The 26,024-nt window shown below is 43.6% G+C and overlaps 1 protein-coding gene across 2 annotated transcripts in view; it reads right to left on the bottom strand.

The window, feature by feature from the left end:
• Positions 1-26,024, bottom strand: part of RNF175 (ring finger protein 175) — a 683,731-nt gene that overhangs the window by 259,247 nt on the left and 398,460 nt on the right. For both annotated transcript variants that reach the window (XM_044062404.1, XM_044062405.1), the window contains one exon: positions 6,128-6,269. In XM_044062404.1, coding sequence (XP_043918339.1) covers positions 6,128-6,269 — 142 coding nt within the window. The remainder of the gene's footprint in view (positions 1-6,127; positions 6,270-26,024) is intronic.

Here is a 26,024-nt window from a genome sequence, read left to right as displayed (position 1 = left end):
ATCATAATGCCCACCCTAGGGCAGTTACATCTGTGATAACTATCATTAAGAAAGCAAGATTAAGATTGGGTAGATGCACCCACTATTGTAGGTACTTTCTGCCATCTCTTGAAGTCTGCACCCTATGGGACATGGGATTTGAACTGGACTTTAGTCTCCACTGTAGTTTCACAATGTGGTACCTTGGATAAGACAACTTTGAAACACAATATCTTGAGTTTAGCATGGGCAAACATTTTCTAAAATTCCAGCACAAAAAAACTTTGTTTCAATGAAAATTAATTCAATTTAAAGGAAGATCTCCTTGTATTTTAAGGTGTCTAGGCTGCAACCAACAAAACTGAGCGGATGGGATGGGTTTAAGTTGGATTTTTGTAGGGCTTGCTATTAGTATTAGAAAGTTTTTTACTTCATACTCCCATGACGAAATCAGGTTTTTTAAGAGAGGGTGCAGCTAGACATCAGATGTCCAAGTAGGGAAAAATCTTGGCTCCCTTCATCATTTGGCTGGGTGCCATGGCAGATACGCCACTGGTGAACAAATAGAGGGATGCTAAGGTGAAACCGAATGGATGAGTTCTGAACTGGTAGTGACTGGCTCCTATTCAGAATCAAAAGCAACTTCCTGGACTCCTTGGCAATCTGGACATGGAGAAGGCATCCTGAAAGTCCAAAAAATATTCAGACAAAATGGAAGGGTATACCTCACTGCGATTATTCACAAAAGTTTTCAGAAGAATGTGTTTTGGCTTCTTATATCTAGTTTGGGCCTGGAATTCTTTTGGCATTAAAAAGAATCTGAAATAAGATCCTGACCCTTTTTTGGTCTAGTGGGACCCCTAATTGATAGGTCTTTTTTTGCAAAATACTAGGAACATCCTTTTATATAGCATATTTTTGACAAGGTAGGATTTCATGCAAAAGTAGGTACTGTAGATATGACCAAATGAGGAAAGGAATCTTGTATCCTGTAGATACAATTCTCCAAACTAGTCTGTCTTTAGTCAGAACTTTTAAGCACGATGGCAGAGGGACAGATATCCCCCAAATGCCTCCAAAGTGCAATAGGGAAAGACTCCAGATATGCCTTAATGTTAGGACCAAAATGCAAAAGCCCTGGAAAGGAGAATTCATGAAAGTGATCTAGCCATGGATGCTAACATATATGAATTTTGGATTCTGTGGCACTGTACAGGACTTTTATTACAAGGTTTGATAGGATAAAACGACAGCTGATTGGAACAAAACCTTATCTTTGACTGAGCTATTAAGCAACACTGCCCCAAAAAACTGTTCTCTCATTAACCACATCAACAAGACAGGTTTAAGTACCCTCAAAGAAAAATTGAAGGATGAGTAAACCTCACATCACACTGAACTCTACGTATTAGATGGACTGCGAGGCTCTGGGAGGGGAGCCTTTCCTCAGGGCAGCTGCTACAACTGCAGTGTCCAGCTTGGGAAGTCTTTAACCAAAACTTAATTTTTTTGTGTGGCCACAGGATGGTCCAATCAACTTTCCTGGACACTAACCAGCTCAGCAAAGTTTTCTTATGCTGCATTAGTGGCTACCTTTAACATGTCCACAAATGGAGGAACTACTCAAAAAGAATGTTAGGTGGACTGAAAGGTGTTCTGCAGCATCATTTGTCAGGAAAGCACAAGGTCATTAGGTCATCATCCTCTCTGTCTTACCATTTCTAGAATTTTGCCCCATTTGGGATAGTTTGTGAAGGGTGATAGGGTATCTCCACACTGCTAGTCATTGATACCTGGGGAAAGGAGTTCACATGGGAGTCACAAAGTCATACATGAAGACTGCAAAAAGTCTTCTGTAACTGAGAAGTCCAGAGTTGACTGCTGTGCAATGTGGCACACTGGCATCAACATAGAAGAGGGCAACATCAGCACTAGCACAGAGGCCTCTCCCTTAACCACTGGGCCCAATATGTTCACTGGTATCCACAATGACGATATGTGAAATACCAATGAAAGACTTGACTAATGAGCCTTCAATGCTGAGCCATATGGCTCTAAAAGGTACTGCATACTCAGGCTCTATTAGCTTCAGCATCAACATCAGTTTCACAAGGGTCAAAGCTGGCAAACTCATAACTGGTGCAAGGACAGAGAGATGTGAGGAACAGCTTCTGAGACCTCAGCTTGAGTTCAGTCACACCTCTTCCCAAAAGAGCAGGTTGGGAAGGGGAAGCAGAGTTTTTTCTTAGCCTCCGCAAGCCTGCAATAAGCAAAATCTGTTAAGACAAAAAGGGGACAGCCTCTACATTAAGTAGATATACGACACAGAATCTGAACCAGTTCTTTGTTACACAGATTTTGGCAACTGCCAGCTAAAGTTTCTGATTCAACCACTTTTAATACCATTATTTGTACACCTTCATCAAGCTTGCCTGCGGCAGCCAGAGAATGGACATCTGCAGTTAAGACTTATGATCTTCTGAGAATTCTACATTTTAGGAGGCTTAGTACTGGCAGATGTCAGTGATGAAGGCTTTACCACTATGATCTGGGAGGTCAAACATGCAGACTTCACATTATTTTATTTATATTTCCGGGGGCATATGAAGAAAATTCTGAATAAGTATTTCATTTATGGAAGCGTTGTACCCCTTATATGTTTTCAAAGTAGTGGGATCTTATTGCCGAAGGCAAACTTTTAATCGAAAGATTCACTATTCTTCCACCACTAAAAAACAAGTTAAGGAAAATGAACAAAGTTTTACAATCACTGACAGAATAAATAAAAAAAAAATAAATAAATAAAAAGCACAACTCAGCCACTGAAAACACACACTTAGTCCAAACTTTTTACAGTTTTACTCCGTTTGCTTACTTACAAACTTTGGCAAATGCACCTAGAGGTGGGGAGTCTAGGGCTGTGCGAGGGAGAAGGAATAAAGAGTGGAGAAAATTCCATTTAAACCTGGAAAAGACTAGCTGTGAGCAAGTCTGAAGAACAATAGCAATGACTGAAACCAAAAATGACATGCAGTTACCCACTGACTCTTGAGAATGAATGAATACAAATATTTAAAATAATAACTAATTCATTTTTATCATATATATCTGGAATGCAGTAGCCTGTGGCTGTCTAATACATCCAATGCACAGTAGCAGAGATATTGAAAGGATTGGCACTTTGGGTGCACTGTGGAATAGCAGGAGGGACCAAATTACTGGGTCAGGGAGGGACAAAGAACACTTTACACACTGAGCTGTCCTAAGCCCTGTTGGTACTTTAGATAGACATTGGTTACCAGATATGCAGAGTTTTTAAATATAATGCATCACAGGCACACAAAGCAATGTAGGCAACAAGTTTTGCCAACCAAAAACGTTAGTTTCAAAATTTCATCTTTTGTGTCACAGTCACTATTTATAATGTGTCTGCCTGTGCAGAATGCAGGGCTAATGCAATGAACTGCTAATGAATTTCATTTTATACTACTGCTTTCACACTGAGGAAGTCACTTAACATATTCACACCACCAATGCTCTGGATAATATCCGAAATGCTTCAAATGGCCTTTTTAATCCAAACTTACAAGAAATTTCACGGAAATGAGATACATTCCACTAAATACAGCTACAAAAGCAATACTCATTTAAACATTTAACCCATTTCCATAAAATGCACTACTAAAAACAATACAGTTAGCAGACTGTGTGCATCTAACAATGCTAAAGTAGAGATCAAATTAAAAAAAAGTTGCAGTACATCTATAATGCTACAGAAACAAGATTCGGGTACAGAGGCCGATTAGGCACTCAAAAGGAGCAGTCTTACTAACACTGAATTGTGAAACTATTAAACTGGCAAGCCTACAGTGCTCACTCCCTAAAAAGGGGTACGCAAATTTAGTAGACCTGCCTGGCTAACAAATGGGGGGGGGGGGGCATCAAGGAACTCCTACAATGTGCAAGACATCTGTTTTAACACAGAACTCTGTTACTGTACCACGTGTTCACTAATCTGAAGCTTTCTTTACCAAGTCAGATGATGTTAGTCGTCTTTACTAAATGCATTTAATATCATGGGATCTTTAGTGTGCAGTTTTGCAGGGTCTAATGTTAGGTTTCTGTGGTTTACTATTGTTTGTTCGAACGGCAAAACATTTGTCGTTCGAAACAATGAAAAGTAAACCTGAACACAAATATTCTGACCGTCCACAATGTTGATCCAAATGATCAACACATTTGAGTCGACACTGTGGCCAAAACCATCACGTGATAACCATATAGGAGCTGATGTATATCAGACTCCTATATGACGTATCACATTTTTGCAGGGAGGCAAGCCCCGCTGCGCCCCCCACACCCCTGCTACTAATATAGTCCAACTCCAAGATTGCACTACAGTGGGGAATATGGATGAATTTCCAATTCCCACTGTACCACGATCTCCGTGCAGATAGTCGAATACACTTATGCGGATGCACTACTGCATTTGCACAAGTGTGTTCGACTATCCCATCCATTTATGTTTTGTGCACGACATTCTGATTTTTGGCAGCAATGTTGCTGACAGACTGTCGTTCACACAAATCATAGTAAACCGGTTTCTGTATTGGGCTTGTTTCTCCACTGGTGCACTGAATATTAAACCATTTTTCTTAGTTGCTGGAGGCTGACAATCTAGGGACCTTATAGACAGATTTCCTTATACCCTGATAAGCTCTGTCCACAGAAATGCAGGCTAAGCCTGTGTTCCATTTCCAGCAATTTAACATTTTACTTTTATTTTATGGCAAACTTGGCAGTGAAGGGACAGTAACCCAACTATTTCTGTCCACAATAAGAAAAATATTTCATATGTGCACATCTTGCTGACAAACGGCATCAAATGGGCATTACTTAGAACTTTGGGTCATCAGTATCAGCATCAAGAAGGGATTCAAGTGGTCTCATCTTGGCTAAAACTGAAATAGATGGGATATCTCCCTCTTTTTTTTTCCTTCCCTGAAGAAAGGCAAGAGTCAGACAACAGGCTAGAGGACAGTGAAAGTAGCAGCATGCGTCTTTGTGGGCGTCTCTACACTGGTCAGAAAAGCTCTGTAATGATGCAAGTGGTGCACGGATGGACCTGCATAATTCCATCTTGCTGCACAAGCTGAAAATATACTGTGAAGTAATGTTACCTGGCAATGAGGTCCATGCATCTTCAACAAATGTTGAAATATTTTTTCTGAAAAAAAAATCCTAACACATGATCCTGACTTAAGAGAATTTGCTTGTTTCTTCACATGGAGAGTCACTTTTCACCTGATAAATTCAGCAGGATCCTGAACATAATACTTCAGTTACTTTCACCAAAAAAGGCTTCTAAGCAGCTTCATCAATGTGGGTGACAGATTTTTTCCTTCCTAAAAACTAAGTGTCAGACAGAACACCTCTCAGAGATCCTGGGGCGTTTTTTTTTTTTTTTTTGGGCATTTCTTAATTTGTATCAGATGCATAACAAAGTCTCTTAGATTTCAACTGTTCCCTCAGCCTGCTTCACATTTCCATTTTTGAAGAACTTGCCATAGCCTTCTTTGTGGTTCTTTGCACGTACCTGAAAAAGTGGATTCTTCATTATTACATTCTTAGCTTGCATTTATTCTTTTTTGTATTTAGTGTGTTTTTAAATGTCTTTGTCAGTGGTTTACCAAATCCTGCAAAATGTTCTTAACTGCCAATGACAAACAAAATAAAGCTTATGACAGCCTTTTCTGGCAAGGTCTTCCACAGCAGCATGCTAAATGGGAGCGCCATTATTTAAAAAAATGCAAAAGTCCTCTTCAAATAAGTAACAACACTTCCTATCCATAAGAAAGTGTTTTACTTATTTATTAGCACTATAGGCCAAAAGACTTGGTAATTACTTTTCAAAGTGGCAAGAAATGAGCAATACAAACTTCATGTAGGATGTTCATCAGCTAGCAAATATAAAAATGCAAGACTGGTATTATTCTGCCTGATAGACGTGGCACTGGCTGCTGGAAAATTCTGACCGTATGGTATGTACAAATCCTTTTGTTTGACTACTATAAAAGTCTTCCATGAATTAAAATCTGGCTATGAATGACACTGTAGGACACAAGTGCGCTGCTGCTGCAAAGCTTACATTATAAGAACGACAATGCCGTTGCTTCCACTGCACCAGGACAATCTGTGCCACAACCAGCGTGGCAAGGAGGATCAATACCATTTCCGCATGCATAGCTTCGTGGCCTCGATGTTTGATATGTAGCTTTTCATGTTGAATTCTGAAAAACAGAAATGGTTAACTGAATACATTAGTCATAAAATTATAAATGTGTCACAAGATTTTTGTGAATACAGAAATTAGAGAAAACTATAGCTGTATGAAGGTACTCCCCACAACCACAGATGTTCAAACAATAGGATCATTGTTGCTGCAGTGTATTAGAAATAAACTGGACTTTTGTTGAAGGCAGAGGTTGGTCTTCTGTCCAAACTTATAAAAGCACTTGGATGTTCCAGACCAGGTGTAGAGTTCTCTTACACTGAAATGTTCAGCCAGAAACTTGGCAATGAAGAGAGAATAACTTTTAGTTATGTACTCACCATAACTTCAGATGTTTGGGATCCATCTCGCCTACATTCTGACTGATGGGTTCGGAGCCGATCCCTCGGCTCCGACTCGGCACGCTTATGCTATAGAGCGAGGCCTCTAATTGGCTGAGCTATCTTTATCCCAGGATGCACCACCACTAATCCCCCAGATCTTGTTTGTCCGCATTCATGCACACATGCACAACTTGTTTATATAACATTGTTAGATGTTTCAAGATGAAACAACAAGATTCGGACCTTCTGATATCCTCTGATCTCCAAGGAAGGGGAAGGAGGGTGGGTTATTAGGAATGTAGGCGAGATGGATCCCAAACATCTGAAGTTATGGTGAGTACATAACTAAAAGATGTTATGTGATCCTATCTCGCCTACATTCTGACTGATGGGACAGCGTCCCTAGCACCTAAATCCCGGGTGGCTCATTGGAAAACACTCCTGAGCACTGTGGAACCAAATGAAGCTCATCCTCTAGATGCCACATCTAATTTGTAGTGGGAAATGAAGGTGTCTTGGGAAGACCATGTAGCCGCAGCACAAATGTCACCAATAGCAAGCTTAGAATGAAATGCTACCGAAGTAGCCATAGCCCTTGTAGAATGAGCCTTGACAGAGGTGGTAAGCTCTTTGTTAGAATAAATATAAGCTTGAGTAATACAGTCCCTGATCCATTTGGCAATAGTGACCTTTGTGACAGCGTTGCCCAATTTGTTTTCTGCAAAGGATACAAACAACTGATCTGTTTTCCTTGTTTGTTTGGTCCTATCTAAATAAAATCGTAACTGTCTGTGGACATCTAGTGTGTGGAACATAAACTCTGCTTTGTTAGAGTATTTTGGGAAAAAAACTGGAAGCTCTAACGATTGTTGTAAGCATAAAGTAGAACAAACTTTAGGAACAAAAGAAGGATTTGGTCTGAGGGATACGGGGGTTTCACTGACAAAGCTTGAAGCTCTGAAACCCTTCTGGCTGAAGTAATCGCCACTAGAAAGGCTGTCTTCCATGATAGAAACTTTAGATCACAGGTAGCTGCCGGTTCAAAGGGGAAAGAAGTCAAGGCATGCAACACTATATCGAGATCCCATGGAGGTGCAGGATGAGAAATCGGAGGTCTTAATAGAGCAGCACCTTTCAAGAAGGTCTTACACAATCTGTTGCTCATTAAAGGTGGGTCTATGGATTCATGAAAATTAGAAATTGCTGCCAATTGTACTTTGATGGTAGAAACTGAAGAGCCTTGATTGAAAAGAGAGGTCAGAAATTTTAGTACTTCTGCCACAGAAATAGAAATGGGGTCCAGGCCCCGGAGTTGAGCCCAAATAGCAAACCTTTTCCATTTGCTAGAATACAGTTTCTTTGTGGCAGACTTAAGGGCTGAAGATAATATGTGCACAACATCTGGATCCAGTGTATGACTCCTGACTATCGTCGGAAGAGGAGGAGCCGGGCCGTCAATTTCAAGGTGTGTAGGGACTGGTGGAATAGTCCCGACTAATGAATCAGTAGGTCTGGGACCTGGTCCAGGAACCATGGACCTTCCAGAGCATGTTTCCGAAGATAGGGGAACCATACTTGACGAGGCCAGTAAGGAGCAATTAAGATCATCATGCTCCCTAAGAGAGATGCCTTTTGAATCACCCTGGGGAGGAGAGGAACTGGAGGGAAGGCATAAAGCAAGCCGGTGGGCCAAGGATGGACTAATGCGTCCATGGGGCTCTTCCCCGGAGCCGGGGTTAGGGAGAAAAATTCTTTGCACTTCGCATTCAGAGGAGTCGCGAAGAGGTCGCAACACGGAACTCCCCATTCGCTGAAAATCTGACTTGCAACTGTCATATTCAGAGACCATTCATGAGGAGAGAGGATGGTTCTGCTCAATCTGTCGGCTATGACATTGGACTTGCCTGGTATGTGAGTAGCCACTAGGAAGCGTTTGGTCAAAACTGCCCATTCCCAAACTCTCATGGCTTCTCTGCAAAGAGGATAGGATCTGGTCCCTCCCTGTTTGTTCAGGTACCAGACAACTCACATGTTGTCTGAGTGAACAGCAATTACGCCCTGAGGGAGATAATCGTGAAGGGCTTGAAGGGACAGGAGTACTGCCCTCATTTCTAGGATGTTGATATGAAGAGGAGTCTCTTCCGGGTGCCATTTGCCTTGGACTGACCTGCCCAGGGAATGCCCCCCCCACCCCATCTGGGAGGCATCCGTGGTCAAAGTGGCCGGAGGAGGAAGAACAAAGGGTCGTCCCTGATCCAAATTGGAGGGCACTAGCCACCAGCGAAGGTCCCGTTTGCAAGATTCCGTGATCCATATGAGGTGATTGAGAGGGAGTTCCTGAAAGGACCACTGAGTTGAAAGAAGCCACTGGAGGATTCTCATGTGCAACCTTGCCAAGGGGACTAGAAGAACTGTGGCAGACATGGATCCCAATAGCTGGAGGACCATTCTGGCTGGGGCTTTGGACCGGGGGAGTAAGGCTCGAACTTGATTTTGTATGGTTTGAATTCTGTCTGTAGGTAGATAGACCCACATTTGGTTTGAGTCTATCTCTACCCCTATGAATCTTATTCTTTGAGATGGCTGCAACACAGACTTTGGCCAATTGAAGGTGATTCCAAGGGAATTGCCCAGTGATATAGTGGCTTGTAGGCTCCGCAGAAGTAGATTCTTGGAGGTGGCAGTTAGGAGCCAGTTGTCTAGGTACAGAAACACCTGGAATCCTAGACTTCTCAGGTGAGCAGTCACTACTGCCAAGCACTTGGTGAACACCCTGGGGGCTGTGGTGAGACCAAAGGGCAGCACACGGAACTGAAAATGACTGCCTCCTAGGCTGAAGCGCAGATGTCTCCTGGACGTTTGATGTATCCTGATATGATAATACGCGTCCTTGAGATCTATGGAGCACATCCAAACACCCTTCTCCAACAATGGGAGAATGGTTTGTAGAGTGACCATTCGGAACTTGGACTTTCTGACTGAACGGTTTAGGATGCTTAGGTCCAAAATGGGCCTCAAGTCCCCGGTCTTTTTTGGCACCAAAAAGAATCTTGAGTAAGTCCCTAATCCGATCTGGTCTGCGGGGACCGGTTGGATGACTCCTTTTTGCAGCAGCTTTGAAACTTCTAAGGCTGCGGTATCCCGTTGACTGGGTGGCGGGTCCGGGATTTTTTTGGACTGAGGGGGGGGGTGAGAGAATGGGATGGAGTAACCTCCGGCTATAATCCGAAGCACCCATTGGTCCTGAGTGATCCTTTCCCAGGCCTTCAGGTGCTTCGAGAAACGACCCCCGACTGGCTCCGGAGCAGCACAGCCGGGCAATCCCTCAGGGACTATGAAAGGCTGAAGAGCCACGAAAGGACTCGCGGTCTCCAGTGTTGCGAGGGCCTCTGCCACCTCTGGGACGGCGTCTTCCGGATGAATTTCCCCCTCCTCTGCCTCTGGAAGGGGAACTTTCCTTCTGAGAGGGGTAAGGCTTCTGAGATCTACGGAACCACATTTTCCCTCCTCTTTTAGCCTTGGGATAAGGCCGAAAGGGAGTGGAAAATCGTGCCCACGGCAGTCAGAGTCTTACCCTCCTGTTCACAGCGGGTTAGTGTGTCTTTACCTTGGGTCCAAACAGGAGGACCCATCAAAGGCGCCAGCAAATGAAGACTTAAAGGCCTCCGAAATGACACAGGCGGAGCCAGGCTTGGCTCCGTGAGCAATGCCTGTACCATGGCTCTACTCGCCTTCGGCCGCATACGAAATGAGCCTCATGGACGAGTTTGAAATAGACGACATTGTAGCCAGCTGAGAGCCAACCGTCTGGGCCAGCTCCTCAGGCAGGTTACCCAAGAGGGTATCGGATAGCTCCTTAATCAGATCCCTCTGAAATCTGGTAAAGTGCGTCAGGTAGTTCAAGGACCTCAGTGTAAAGGTCGCTGAACTAAGGGTGCGCTTTCGTGCGATCCATGCTCCTAGACTCCTTATTAGGAGGATGGACGGACGTAGAAGCCTCTGCTACATCTTGCTGGGTAGCAGATGCCACAACCAAAGCATCTACAGCCACACCTTTAGTAAGGAACTCTCTATCAGGGGGGGCCGAGAGAAATTTGTTCGGACGAGCAGGCACCGGTTCCACAGAGTCTGGGTGTTCCCACGCCCTTCGACAGATCAAATCCAAGAGCTCGTCGAAGGGCGGAGACACCCAGGAGGCGGAGGGCTGAGCCCCGAAGGCCTTCAGGAACACAGACTCATCAGCAGAGGGAGGTTTGGACTGCCAGCCGCCTCATTGTTTTAGGGCTTCCAGGATGTCTGCAAAGGAGACATCATCCGAGGATGACTTAGGGGACCCTTCTGCATCATCGAGATCGGTGTCGGATGTCAAAGACTCATCAGGGGAGTCAATGTGCTTCCTCTTGCACGACCTTTTCCTGGGAGGTTCTTCCGAAGAGGCTTCAGAAGGACCTCCAGGAGGGGGAGAAACCCCAGCGGGGGTAACCTGAGGCCCTGGGGCTCCGCTGTCTAAAGACAGGGGGACTGCCAACGACCCAGTCTCCGTATGCAGGGAGGTAGCTGGGGAAACCATAGAGGTAGCCAAGGAAGATTTGGCTAAAGCGCTCCTCATAGCCCTGAAGGCGGGACCACCAGAATCCTGGGAGGGTCCCACCTCCGTGGCCACGACAGTGGACGGTACCCCCGCCGCCGACGCACCAAGAGGGAGACCTGGGACCGAGAGCATCAATCCCGAAGCCTCCCCCCAGGGCCGAAGGAAGAAGTCCGTGTACTGAACTCCGACCCAAGAGCCGGAGTTGGAGCAAGGGTCGGGCCCGACCCTAAGACCTCCACAGGTTCCACCAGCACCGGCTCCAACGGTGCCGAAGCTGTTGGAGGAGGAACCACAGCAGGGGAGTGGACCATCGGCTCCGAAGCCAAAAGGGCTGGAGCCGAAACTAGCTTTTGGAACACCGGAGACTGGAAGAGTCGAAGGAGCACCCTGTCGATGGCCGAATCAGACATCTTGGATGACCTAGAGGATACCGATCGGGCCCGAACCGATTTCTCCATCGGCTCCGAAGGGCTCGGGGACCGGCTCCAAAAGGACTCAACAACTATCGGCTCCGAGGAAGATTTCAAGGAAACTTCCCTCGGTGTCGATAAGGACTTCGGCTCCGAGGGGGAAGAGTCTGAGCCGGTAACCCTGATCGGCTCCAATATCAGTGGAGCCAATGAGGGTGACCTGCCGCTCGATGCCCCAGATCTCAGCTCCGAAACCAGAGGGGTCGAGGTTGGAGGCATCGAGGCAGACCGTTCCGACCTTGGCTCCGAAGTCCGTGGAGCCGATGGAGAAGTCTGCTTGGATTTTTTAGCAGTCGGTTCCGACTGACTGGTCGGAGCCGATGCTTTCTTCTTTTTAGAAGGAGACGGAGAGGAAGACAATGCCTCTTCAAAAGAAGGCTTGATTAATCCCTTGAGGATTAATTTGTTTTTCCTCTCCTGGAGGACTCTTGAAGAGAACGCGTGGCACACACTGCATGACTCTTGCAAATGCTTAGCACCTAAGCAATAGACGCATGAGGCGTGGTCGTCCGTTATGGACATTTTGAAACCACACCTCGTGCATTTCTTAAACCGGAGGGTTTGTGTTCTTTCGACATAACTGCTGCCAAAGAACCCACAAAAGTGAAAAACACACTAAGCCTTTAGTCAAAGACAGCTCAACTTTAACAGAAAATATATATATAAAATTTTTTTTTTTTTTTTTTTTTTTAACACACTAACAGCAAACAGTATACGGACAGAAAAAGTAAAAGATAGATAGAGGGAGTCAAGACCCTCTAACTTAAACGGGTACTTGACCCAAGAAATTACACAAACAGTAAGTAACAGGGGAAGGCCCCTCTAACTGAAACGGGAAACCTTCCCTGACTAAAAATTTCACGAAATTAGTAACACAAATTCACCAAACACACAAATATAACAACAATAGCTGTTAAAACAGCTTTTGGGTTCAAGAAAAAGAGATTTGTGACAGGAAAAAGCCTAATAACTAGTACTTAGCCCAGCCAATGTTGAGACCACGTCTAAGCTTGATAGCGGCAAACGAGATCTGGGGGATTAGTGGTGGTGCATCCTGGGATAAAGATAGCTCAGCCAATTAGAGGCCTCGCTCTATAGCATAAGCGTGCCGAGTCGGAGCCGAGGGATCGGCTCCGAACCCATCAGTCAGAATGTAGGCGAGATAGGATCACATAACATCCCAGACTGTTTTTTGTTACTGTAGGGAGTTGTACAGTAGGGAGTCTCCAAGTGTGTCTGAACAATTACAGCTATCAGAATGGGGCTCTAAAAATCTCAATCAAACAAGGAAAAAAAATAGCATCTCACATCAACACCTAGACCACCCTAGAGTACCCTAATACAGGAATACAAAATAATTAAGGGAACTCACCTGTCTACTTATATTATATGTCACCTCTTTGCCAAAGTGCACATGCCCCAAGTATATAAACTCAATTTATCAAATTCATACATATACATTTTGCACCAGGGCACAGAGTGAAAGCTATCTTACTATTATCACAAAAATAGGATACAAATGGAAATGTAGTTGAGAGCTCTGACTGCAGCAATGCTTCCATTCTCTAAAACATCTCCAGTTATGTGAAATACCCTCATACAAATGTACTATGTTATTCATACGAATCCTCTCTAAAGTCTATTTACAGCATATGCAAAACTACCAAGTTGGGAGAAGATCCCCAACCCTTGATAAGAGTTTAGTTAAGTGTTGGGAAACCCAGTTCCACCTGTGGACTTAATGTTAGTCTTTAAATCCATGAAGAAGTGTAAACAAACATGTGGCTACCTCACATAAGCTATAAGCTGGTGCTTCACCGAAGAAGGCTTAAGTGGTAGCAGCTACTTTTACACCGTATGGCTTGGTGATGCAATTTGCTAGCCAGTTTTATAGAGTCAGCTTAAATGCAGTTTACCCTGCTTTCTGGAATAAAGGCAAAGACAGGATCAGATAGTCCAAAGGTTTTAATCCTGTCACTGTAAAATCTTACAGCTGTCTGCAAGTGTCCGTATTATGCAGAATTTTGCCCTCCCCCCATTCTGTGGATTATGATGAAAGAAAGGGAGCCGAAAATCTATCTTTGGGTATAAAATAAGGGGTGGTTTTGACAAGTCACTCTGCCCTTGTGGCAGACAGTGCAGGGCTCTCTACACATCAATGACCATTCTAAAAATTCTCTTGGCAAATATGATGGCTACTAAGAAATGCCTCTTCCAAGAAAGAAATTTGAGAAAAATCAGAACTGGCACGTTTGAACGGAGGCAGTGCAAGCATATTTGTACCAAACTAAGTTCTATGGAGGAGGGAATGGGTTGCCTTGGAGGCCAAAAGTGCAAGGTGCCTTTCAAGAACTGGAAATGATCAACAGCAAAGTTGAAGGAGACCTGAAGGGTGGGGGTTCAAAGACAAACATCTTAGAAGCACAATACAGCAACTTGCTGAGCTGACTGTGAACAATCTTGTCTACACTGATGCTGAAGATACAATACATCTACTGGAAGATAATTTCAGATCAAATTAACCCATTCCTCCCCCTTGTCTATTCTACAAGAGAAACCTGAAATTGATTCACTCCAAGACCAGCTCCCAAAAGCATTAGCAAAAACAAAAATAGTGTACTGATGAATCCTGACAATACTCCTGGGTGTATTTTAAATAGAATGAAGCAAGACTTAACCCCCCCCCCTCCCCCAATACTGTTCAACCTCAGCCTCCATACAGGTTTTGCACAAAGTGAATGGAGAATAGCAACAGTCATTACCCTGCATAAGGGAAGACCCTTTCACAGACGTATAAAATTCTGACCAGCCTCATATGCAAAACCATGGAAAGTTTACTGCAGAACTAATCAATAAGGACATAGGGAACCTCCAAACACTCAACCCATCTCATTTGAATTTGTCAGGGCCAAGACACTTACTCAACCTGTTGGACTTTTCTGAAAAGGTCACCAAAGCAATAGATGAAGGTAAAGTGGTACACATACATATGTCGACCTGCCCAAAGCTTTTGACACAACCACCACTTGGGCATAATAAAAAAAGCTAAATAAACTGGGAATAACCCCCTACATCACCCACTGAATTGTCAACTGGCTCACATGATGCAGGAAATCAAAACAGGGAAAGCTATCTCCACAAAAAGACCAGTCACCAGTGGAGTCCCCCAGGGTTCACTGCTAGGACCTTTCCTGTCTTCCATCCACTTCTCTGAAGTAAAAGCAAATACTGAACAGCTCTGACTGCCTTAGTTTGCAGAAGAATGCAAACTATCAGCAGTCAATGAATCCCCATATGACTCAACCATTCTGCAGGAAGGTTTTCGCCAGACAAATAAATGGTGCAACAACCATGGACTGAATCTAAATGACACAAATGTATTACCATATCCTTTTGAAGTTGTCTACCCCGGGAAACTACCGCAATGACAATATGTCCCTAATAGTTGAACCAATTGTTCAGGATTTGGTATGGATATTGACCTAACTTTCAGCCAACACATCCACTGTTGTAAGAAAGTCCTTCTATACTGTACAGCCTATAAACAAAGAGACTGCATCTAAATCTAGAGAGGTCACTGACAATGACATCTGAGTAAAGGGAGACTATCAGTGAATACAAAGCCCCTCTTTGACATGCATGCAACCACAGGAATGTCCACAGAGATAATTACTAAAAGGACACAAGGCCTAAACAATATATTCTGCTTGTAGAGACTTAAAGCCTCGTCACTTTACTTGGTATCTTACATACTAAGAGGTGACCTGCACCTGGCATAGAAGACATCTTCTGACCCAATACAGATGGACCTACTGCACATCAGTAAGTGAAATGGCATCAGAAATAGTTGGTCCATAGGTTGATACTAGGCTATCTGCCCTAGGGCATTTATAAGCCTAGCCAGAGTGTTGGCTTTTGCCACCCTTTTAGATTAGTTGACTGTGCCTCTGTATAGTAGGTCACAGAAGGTAGCCCTTTTAAGGTTAGTTTACTGTACCTCTGTCAAGCAGGGACACAGAAGAGATCCCAGGGGTAAACTTACGATCTCCCATCCACTCGTCAAGATTTCTCTTGAAGAGGGTCAGTGAGGGGCTCTGCCTAACATGGATTGGGATTTTGTTCCAGAGTAAGGGGAGCCTCTGGGATATGAATCTGTCCCTCCAGCATGTCCTATTTATTTCTGTGCCGAGGTTCAAGTCCCTGGAGCGTGTAGCTCTAAGGGATTTGGATTTCCTGAGGTGAAGCATGTCCATTAATTCTGGGTTGGACATGGCTTTATACGTCAGACACAGATCGCCTCTGAGTACGCGGTACGCAATTGAGTAGAGCTGGAGTTTCTTTAGCCAAACTGCATAGGGCATCTGTTTGAGCCCCTTGATCCTCTTGGTGAGATACTTTTGGGGGTCTTTCCAGTTGCTGAAGGTGTCAGGTAAGGTACATCCCAAACGGGGCATTGTACTCAATTATGGGCCTGATAAGTGATGAGTAGAGGGGCACAATTACCTCTCTTGATCTAGATGTGAACCCTTTTGTGATAAGGTGGGCTATATAGAAGGTCTTTCTAACCACTTTGGCAACGTGATTGACAAAGGAGAGATTGCTATCTACTTGGGTCCCCAAGTCCCTAATTACTTCTTCCGTACTTAATGGATTACCACCTATGCGGTAATTTGTGGGCACTGTTTTTCCCAAAGGGGATGACTATGCACTTTTTGGCATTTAGCTTTAGGCCATGGCTCTGGCACCAGTTATACGTCTCTGTGAGACCCTTTTGGAGGATGCTTGTGTCAGCCGGAGAGTCGATTACAGCATCCAGTTTGCAGTCATCTGCGAACGTCAGCCATAGTCCACCCGTGTTAGCCTGTACCTCGGAGAAATATATACCGAACAAGAGAGGTCCCAGGACTGAGCCTTGTGGGATGCCACTTGTAACTGGTTTAGAGTCTGACATGGCACCTGCTATTCTGACCATGTGGGTTCTATCCCTGAGCCAGTTTGCAACCCATCTTGTGACATAGGGGTTGATATTTAAGCTGGTGAGCTTATTTATGATGCCCGAGTGGGGTATTGTGTCGAAGGCTTTTGCGAGGTCCAGGTAGGCTGTGTGGACTACCTTCCCTTCATCTATGGCTTTGGTAACTGTTTCAAAGAAGTCGACCAGGTTCAAGAGGCAAGATCTGCCCTTAACGAAGCCGAAGTGGGTAGGATCCAGTGTCTGGAGGTTCCCAATCTCTTTGTTTATGATTTCCATGATGATACGCTCCATAGCTTTGCAGACCAGGCAAGTCAGGCTTATAGGGCGATAGATTCCGTGGTCTGTTGTGGCACCACCTTTATGGAGTGGGACCACTGTTGCTGTACATTCCTTGGGTACATATCCTGTAGTAAGGCTGAGACTGAACAGTGACTTTATATGAGGGTTTAGTTCTTCTTGGAGCTCGTGTAAGACACAGCCCAGGACACCGTCTGGTCCCATTGATGCTGTGTTTTTTGCTTTGGAGAGGGCAGCTCTCACCTGTGCATCTGTGATCTCAGGAAGGCTACCCTCTGTTGGGATAGTCATTTGCTCTTTTGGGGGGGAAGGGGAGGGAGAAGTTTGCACTGAACCTTTCTGCCAGGATGTTGGCAATGTCTGTGGGTTCACTGTATTTTTTGTCATTTTGCACTAACTCAGAGCATATCTGGGAGTTGCCTCCCAGGTTTCTGACATAACTAAAGAAGGCCTTGTGATTATCTTTAGTGTCTTGCGCAATTTTTCTTTCGAAGCTGGCCTTAGATGATTTTATGAGGGATCGTAGTTTCTTGCTAGTACTGATCAATGACGCCTTCCTTTTTGGGATTTTGCTCTGTCATGTAGTAGCTTTCTCCTTCTGTTGTATAGCTTATTTATGGCCGGGGTCCACCAGACAGGTCTCCTGCCTTTGGAGGAGTGAGTCTTGGTTTTATTTGGGATAGCATGCTCCATGCATTCCTGTAGGTGTCCATAGAATGCTTTTGTAAAGGATTCTGCATTTTGGGCCGTATTTTCCACTGGCCCGGGGGCTTTGAAGGATTCCACCTCAGTTTTGAGAAGTGTGAAGTTTGCTTTTGAGAAGTTCTTCACCGTGGTTTCCTTGGCTGGGGGTGGGGACGGAATATGGATGTCCAGTGAGATTTGTTTATGGTCTGATCTTACCAATGAGGGCTATACCTCTGGTGTGGAAGATAGAGACCCCATGTTTGTGATGACCAGACCCAATATGTTTTTCCCTCTTGTGGGAGTGGTGACCAGTTGTTCCATAGCATTTGAGTTTATAAATTCTAGGAATCACTGGGCAAGGGTGTTTGGGCTTGAGTAGTTTTCCCAATCGATGTTTGGGTAGTTGAAGTCACCCAATATAATAGTCTTTGGAGAGACCTTCATATTCTCCAGTGTTCTCAGGAAAGCGGAGTGAGGTTCCTGTATTTGGGAGGGTGGTCTGTAGCAGGCTACAAACTGAAAGGCAGTTTTGCCCACTGTTAGTTGCACATGGATGGTCTCCCATGCTTCATGCAGTGCCACTAACCTGGAGGTGTGGGTATCTTTGATAAAAATGGATACTCCCCCTCCTTTTGTGGTTCTGTCCGAGTTTTGTGGCCAGAAAACATGGTATGAAGTATAACCTGTTAGTGCTGGGGTGCTCTCTGGAGCCTTGAACCAGGTTTCTGTTACTGCTCAGATATCAAAATTCTCCATACTGAGGAGAGTCTTGAGTGCATGCATCTTGAGGTTTACACTTCTGGCGTAGAGCAGCATTACCCTTAGTTTTTTTATTCTTTGTGTTGTCTATGGGGATGGGTTTGTCTTTTGAGCCTTGACTAAAAAAGGCACTATGGGGGAGGCAAGAGCCTTTGCCAGTATTCGAAAACCCAGGGGTGACAGGTGCAAGCCGTCCCTAGCGAAGCAACGTGGCTTGTCGAGCATGTCATCCCAGGCTGACAGACACTGGATCCCCTTTGAATGACACCAATACTTTAGCCAATTGTTAAAATTGATCATTTTGTCTTTATACTGTGGCATCATTCTTGGTGAGGGTAAGATGCTACTCAAGGTCAGGGTCATACCGGCCTGGGCTACATGATCAAAGAGATCCTGCACGTCTTTTTTCATGTAGTCCATGGAGGTACGTCTCAGGTCATTCACACCAGCATGGACAATGATGGAGTCATATTTGTACTTGCTTTGGAGTGATCTGAGTGCTTGTGTTATGTGGAGGATCCTGGCACCCGACAGGCAGCTTACAGTGACCTTCTCCTTGTTCAGCCTGGTGAGTGGGACGTCAGTGTGTCTGACAATAGAGTCACCTATTACAAGTGTATTAGGTGTGTTGTTTAGCCTTAAGGGCTGTGACTGTGTGGCACATTGACTTTGTGAGCTATGTGCTACGTGGATATTGTTTCGTGGTAGGTGTTGCTTGGATGTCTACTTTGGAGGTCTCTGCTGCTTAGGCAGATTTTTATTTAGAGCCTCTGAGTATGTTTTTCTGTGTTTGGTTTGCTGATGCGATAGGTCTATGTGAGACTGGATTTGTGGGGTGTGTGTTACCTTCTCCTCCTGACAGGCTGTGCCAGTACTGGGTTGAGAGAGCTTAGCCTCCAGCTTGGCTATATAGTTGCATCTCTCACATATATTTCAGCTTGTTGGGAGGAGGAGAGGGTGGGTCTGTATGCATAAGGCAGTTGTAACATTGCTCAAGATTCCCAGATTCACCAGCTGGACTGGAGATTAAACTCGAAACTGACCTTTGGACATGCCTGAATAATATAGGGAACTACTTATTGACTGATCAGAAAGAACCATTAGGGAGCAAGTGCTTAGAAGGAGTATATGAGGATGTAGTGCTTTAGTTTGTGTTTACCTATGAGATTACTTATACGAGCAAGTGCAGGGCTTTAGAATGAGAATACTGTAATTAATTAGAGATTTAGAGCAGCTCTACGGGAAAAAGTGAAGAGCAGACTTTGTGGAGCTGGGAATAGTTTAAACCTGTTTAAGCGGCGCTGCCCGACGCTGCTCTGTGCGCAAGACCGCGCAAAAAGAGAGTTGCAGAGTTTTAAGAGAGAGATCAAGGAGATTAGAATTGACCCAAACAGCTTCTAGGCAGTAACCACTCCTACAGGGACAGGCAGGCTGCTCGGTGTTAACCACTGCCACTGGTGAACACAGAGACTTCCCTTTAGCCCAAGCAAGCACTGGCCTCCAAGAAACTTACAAACAGTTCAGAACAGCAAATCTGTAACTGAACTTTCTTAAATTTCAGAAAGTGGGAAAAAGCAAGATTTTTTGTTTTTTCTTTTTTTGTTTTAGTTTAAAGGTAGCAGAGATACACAAGTAGCAAAATATTCACAACAGTGCAATAAATGACCCCACACTTGAGTGCTAGGCCAAAGTCAGGTAAAATAATTTTAAGAGAGAAAAACGATTTTAAATTAAGTGCAATGCAGGAAATGCAGTAAACAGGCTCTAGATGTGTTCTAAATACTGTTTCTAATACAGATATAAACTTTAGCAAGCCGGAAAATGCCGAAAAGTAGGCGGCAAAGCAGTAATTCTAAACAAAAAATCAGAAGAAAATACTTAAAATCTCAGGTACTTGCGTATTATCGCAACCACATTTTTGTGCTAATGCTGGTTGCTTCTCCTTGTGTCAACCGGGACCAATGAAGTATGAAAAAAACTCAGAAACATGTTTTCTGTAATGTGTTCTGGTTTTCAGGAAGGTTTCTCACTGAAACGGCTGACGAAATAAGGTTTGAGAAACAGGTTTCCCCATTTACTGCCAGCATCTCATGATGTCAGTTAAGCAAGTCCCCCATTCCATTTAAAACGCGTTCCTTTTTCACAGCCTTTGCACTGAGAACAGAAAGCCATCAGAAAAGAGAAGCAAAGCAGTACCCTGTCTAACTTCTTACAAAGTAATCGGGAAAGGTAGACTGTTAAAATACTCTTTTGTGGGATCTTGGTGGTGGGTTTGCAAAAACGATTAAGGGTTTCCAAATGTGAGGATTTGTGCCTAGCATGCTCAAAAGCAGCTAATCCATTGGCAATGTGTGTGTGTGTGTGTGTGTGTGTGTGTGTGTGTGTGTGTGTGTGCATGTGCGCGTGTCTAAACATCGTACGCTATAACATGCCCACACTCCTTTCCGGCCAACGTATGTATTATACCCGCAGCCACTGTGATGATCACGGAATTCAATGCTTGACATCTTTCAAGCACGCTAGCCGCAAATCCTCAAATTTGAACCCTTAAACATTTTACAAACCCACCACCAACATCCCAGAAGAGTTTTTAACAGTCTACCCTTCCTGATTACTCTCCCTTTTTGTTTGAGTAAAAGACCAGAAAGACCAGCACGTCGGAAAATGTGGTTGCAATAATACGCAAGTACCAAATCTCAAAAGTGGCTCCTTTCTTCTCTCAGGCATCTAAACCTCTTCTGTAATAGCAACAAACTGGTTTGGAGGGGAAGATGTCAAACAGAGGACCACTGTTATGGAAAATACTGCCCATCCACATAAACCAAAGCTCATCTCTGACCATACTCAAGCACAATTTGGATTTATGGATGGGTAATAGAAAATTTAAGCCAGGACTGCTGTCTGTACTACTAATGAACAGAGGCAGCTCAGAAATGCTTTATCTCATGTATGGATCCCCTCACATTATCTGTAGTAGGATCCCAGTTATTCTCACTAGGCAAGCTGCTTTTTGGGTAGAGGCATTACACCCAGAAAGGAAGAACACTGAAGGAAATGTAGAGTGTTGTCTGAGATCACAGTTTTTCTTGCCCACTTTTAAAAAAGCAAGTAGAACCAGTTTCTGGTATGGGAAAATTTCCCAAAAGGTTTGGAGTGAGTGAGCAGGACAGAAAGATTCAGTGCTGGATAGCAGAAGCATAGCTCTCAGTTGTTTCTTTGAGTTCAAAGTATTTTTCTGCATAGCAATATGTTCTTTAATTCCCTATTTAAAATTCTTCCCTTGTTAGACTCATACTCTCAGAAAAGAAAACATTTTTTTGTGGTGGGAACTGTTAACATTAGAGAATTTTCTGGTTTGTGGACACAAACCCTTCACTCACAAGTCATGAGCTAGACAGCCTATATAGGGAGGGATCCATCTTTGCCTTCTGCTGTGGAGTAATCCTTATGGTGGAGAGTCAAAGATAAGGAACAAAAGATGATGAGTAGCTCACTGTTAAAACTATTATGTATTATTCTGCATCTGAGGATAAGGTGCCAAAGTCTTAGTTGTCAGACTACATTAACAGGCCCAACAATGGGAAAATCTACAGAAATTCTAGAAAATTCAGGAGTAGGAACTGAATGATAAGGGGGGAGATTCTCCATGATCCTTGCAAGGGAAGGCTGATGCCCTCATGGACTCCTGAGAAGCATTATCTGGTTGTGGCACATTTACAAACCCCTTTGTAGAGTAGCACGTCTGACTGAAATCAGTGCCAATCTGCCTCTAATGGGACTAGCACAGGTAGAGCAAATGCCTGTGCAGTCACACCCCATAATGTCTGGAATCATAAAAGCTGGGTCTAAGTGGGGCTTGGTAAGGTCTCTATAACCACTTATTCCCTTCCTGTAATTTATTTTAGTAATACCCATTTGCTGTTTTGCCATCTTACAACACCTGAAAGGATTTCTTGAAATGTTTCCAGTCCTGAGCTAGTAGAATGGTCTTTTCCTAGAGAAGGAGCAGAAGTCCATTGTTTCAGTGTCACTAACTTCAGATTCTCTAAAAAAGATCTGAAATTTCCAGCTCTTCAGTGTCATTTTGTTAGGGGTTTTACAATGTCCACTGCTGACTGTATCAAGAGTTTTCCCAGAATAAAATAAATACACCAACTGATAGCCCAGTGGAGAATCCATCTTCCACAGTCATATCTGCTGGTGAATTTTTCTGCGGCATCTTTAACCATCAAAAATCCTCAAAATAGTTATTTTTACCCCCCTCCCAAAAAAAAGTAAACAAGGACAACGATGCAACAGTAAGAACAATTTGGTGCCAAAATTGCTATACTTTTTGCTCTTGAATCATCACCTAGAAGTGACTAACAAGGCAGATGACCTTTCATTCTTATAGAAATAAAGAATGGAAGACAGCACAGTTTGAACTAATGTCCTTGGCATAGGAGATAAATCTACACAGTTTGGGAATATCTGACTCCTTATGACATCTGTTTAGAATTCTAAAGTCTACCTATGGCTAAGTTGTATACATTATGAATGCAATGCAGGAAATATCCTATGATCAACATCCAGTTTTGTCATGTCTATAAACAAGAAAGCAACAAAAGTGGAATATGTTCCACATGGTTAGCTGTGGATGAGCAGTCTATTCTTATCAATCAGGAATAAATTAAATGGTCGATGCTCAGCTTGGAATCTGCTCTGCAAATGCATTTCCTCATGTAGGCCAGAAACAGTCAGGAAATTCAGAGCATCTCTCTGGGCCCACAAACTGACCTGAGGCAGGAGGGTGGCGTGTAGTTATGTTTAGCAGGATGGACTTGCTTGCCTATATCTAATGTTGCGATGAGTACGTAACATTCATATTTGAGATGATATTGGACCTCCTTAACATTCAGGACAGTCTTTCCCAGCTGATTTTCCTGGGTTGTCCTCCTCATGGGAATATATTCCTAGTGACTGACCTCCTGAAGGAAGACTGAACCTAGAAATCATCTCAATATTGTAATTTCTTGAAAAAATATTCAGCAATGCTAAAGCAGCAGTTGCACAAATATCTAAGAACAGATTCCTGAAAACGACTTGGGAGAGCTAGACATTGTTACTACTGTACATTTGGCAGTGGAATACTATGCAGTCTGTTAATCTCCTTGACAAGGTGTCCGGAAAGCTCGGAACCAAACTTATTTTTGGAAAATAAAACGGAGAGCTGTTTCGATTAGATTTAATTTTGTTTGAATAAAAATCTAAGCTGCCTGTGAGTATCTGTGCAGTGGAGTAAGCATCTTACTCCACAAGAATAATTTGGGAAAAATAATGCAGATTAACGGACTGGTTATGATTAGTTTCAGTAGCTATCTTGGGCATCATAGATGGGTTTCTTCACAAGGATGCTTTAGCCCTGTGAGAAGTCAAATAAGGAGAATTAACACAAAGCCTGAAATTCGAGGATTCTTATGATGTAATGGCAACCAGAGAGACTATTTTCCAGGATATACACTTTAAATCTGCTTTTGTGGCACATTCAAAGGGAGTAGGATAATTCAAAAGGATGACATGAACCTTTACTGGAAAATGAATGAGAAAGATACCTATGAGGAAGGTCTTGCTAACCTTAAGAGGTGCTAAAAAACAGTAGTTAGAATCCTGACTGAAATCTGAAATGTCTAAAATATGCATTAATGAAAAAGCAACTTAAACCAGTCAAACATTTGTGATGAGTACCCCAAAATGTGTGACATGGGATTAATAAATCAGTGTAAACCCCAAATAGTAATTCATATGGAAAAACATGTCCAATTACTGCTATGCATTTTTCTAGCATTAGGTCTCTGGGCTGAAGAATGAACTTGGACAACCCAATTATAAGAAGAGTACCTGATCATTAACAGAATGGGGTAACTATATGGATAGACAAACGGAGGGAAGGTTCAAGTGAGGCCTGCCGGATGGATAGGTCAGAAAGATCCTAAAAGTCCTAAGATATAGAGGCTTCTTCAAAGGCTGACATAACAGTGGAAACCAAACTTGATGAGGGAAATACAGGGCTATGAGAAGGATATTGACATGCTCAACCTGGCTTTCTGAACAAACTTTTGGATTGGGAAGCAGGGAACAGCATAAAGGAGTCCTGTGGAGCATTTCTTTATGAATGAACCATTGGGATGTCCTTTTGAGGGAGGAATAAGGGGAAAGGAGCTCCTGCAGTTCAGGTTGGTAGGAAAAGCAAAAAGGACATACCAAGATGTCCACCAAGTGATGGAATACTTTCAGTTACACTGATTGCCTTGGAGACAATATCTACAGTACTGGTAAGCAATGGAGCCTACTTGTTGAAAATTTGGCTTCTCACAGAATGTGATTGGCTATCAAAAGCCCATTCCCATACCCTTGATGCTTCCCCAAGAAAAAGGAGGAGTTGGTTACTGTTAGCTTGTTTATATGCCACACCACAGCCATGTTGTGGGGGCAGATGGCAAGGAAATCCAAGAAGAATGAGATGGACGGTCCCTACTTCCAGACAACTGATGTGCAGACTGACCTTAGTCAGTGACCATACTCCTTGGACCAACTGCCTTTGACAGTGGCAAAGGAAAAAGGCATTCAGCCATAACCGAGGTGGGGACTAGAATCAGTCTTCTCAGAGAGAAGTTCAGTGTGCACACCCAGCAGGGCAAGTAGACCATGCAAGTCTTAGTTATTCCCTGGTAGAAATATGGGATCTGTCGATTGTCAATACTGAACTTTGAGAGTCCACTGTAGCACGCATGTAGAATATGGCACAATGTACCTTATAAATAGCAGCAGCCAGGAGTTCCAAAGCTTTGGGATGGAAATGTGGGGAACTATATATTTCTGGATGATTTCGTTCAGTGTTTTGCAAAGACAGGATCTTGCTCCGAGTAGAAGGCCTTGCAGAAGAGTGCGTCTATTGTGCATCCAATTAATATGAACACCCAAGTGGGCTGCATCTGGAATTCTGTACTGTTCATCCTAAAGACTGGGATAGACACATTCCCTCTCAGCAATTAGACTGCTGTTTGTTGCAGTGACTAGGACCCAGCTGTCAAAGTACAGAAATGCCATGACTCCATGCAGACTCTCTTTACTGCAACTACGAACATGCATTTGGTCAGCACCCTGGAAGCTGAAATAAGCTAAGGCAAAAGCATATGAAACTGTTGGTGGCTGGCTCTCAGACTGAAGCACTGACACCATTTGGCCTTCTTTGTGATTTCAAAAGTTTAATATATGTCCTGAAAGTCCAAACAACTCACCTGGATACCTTCTGACAGACTAAAAAGAATGCACTGCACCATAACCACACAAAAAAGCTCTCTGGGGAATAAACTAATTTAGACTGCTCAGGCAAAGTATGGGACTGAGGTCATTTGCCTTCTTTGGCCTGGGAAAGTACCTAGAGAAAAAAACTGCATCCCTTCCTGATGTTTTGAATTACACCTCTTATTACTGTACCCCCCCCCCCAATAAACATCTTTATAAATTATCACCTGTTACAAAGGCAATCTTACATTTATATAAATGAAAAACAGACACCACTTTAGTTGCAAACATTACTCAACACAGACACCACGGAAACAACTGCAGTTGCAAGTGTTTTACAACACTTACTCTATCCAGTCACTGGTCA

The sequence above is a fragment of the Protopterus annectens genome, chromosome 2.part1, assembly GCF_019279795.1.
Source record: "Protopterus annectens isolate FY-2018-M chromosome 2.part1, PAN1.0, whole genome shotgun sequence".
In the NCBI taxonomy this organism is placed as follows: domain Eukaryota; kingdom Metazoa; phylum Chordata; order Ceratodontiformes; family Protopteridae; genus Protopterus; species Protopterus annectens.
The sequence above is the reverse complement of the archived record's forward strand: the minus strand, read 5'-3'. Positions and strand labels throughout refer to the sequence as shown.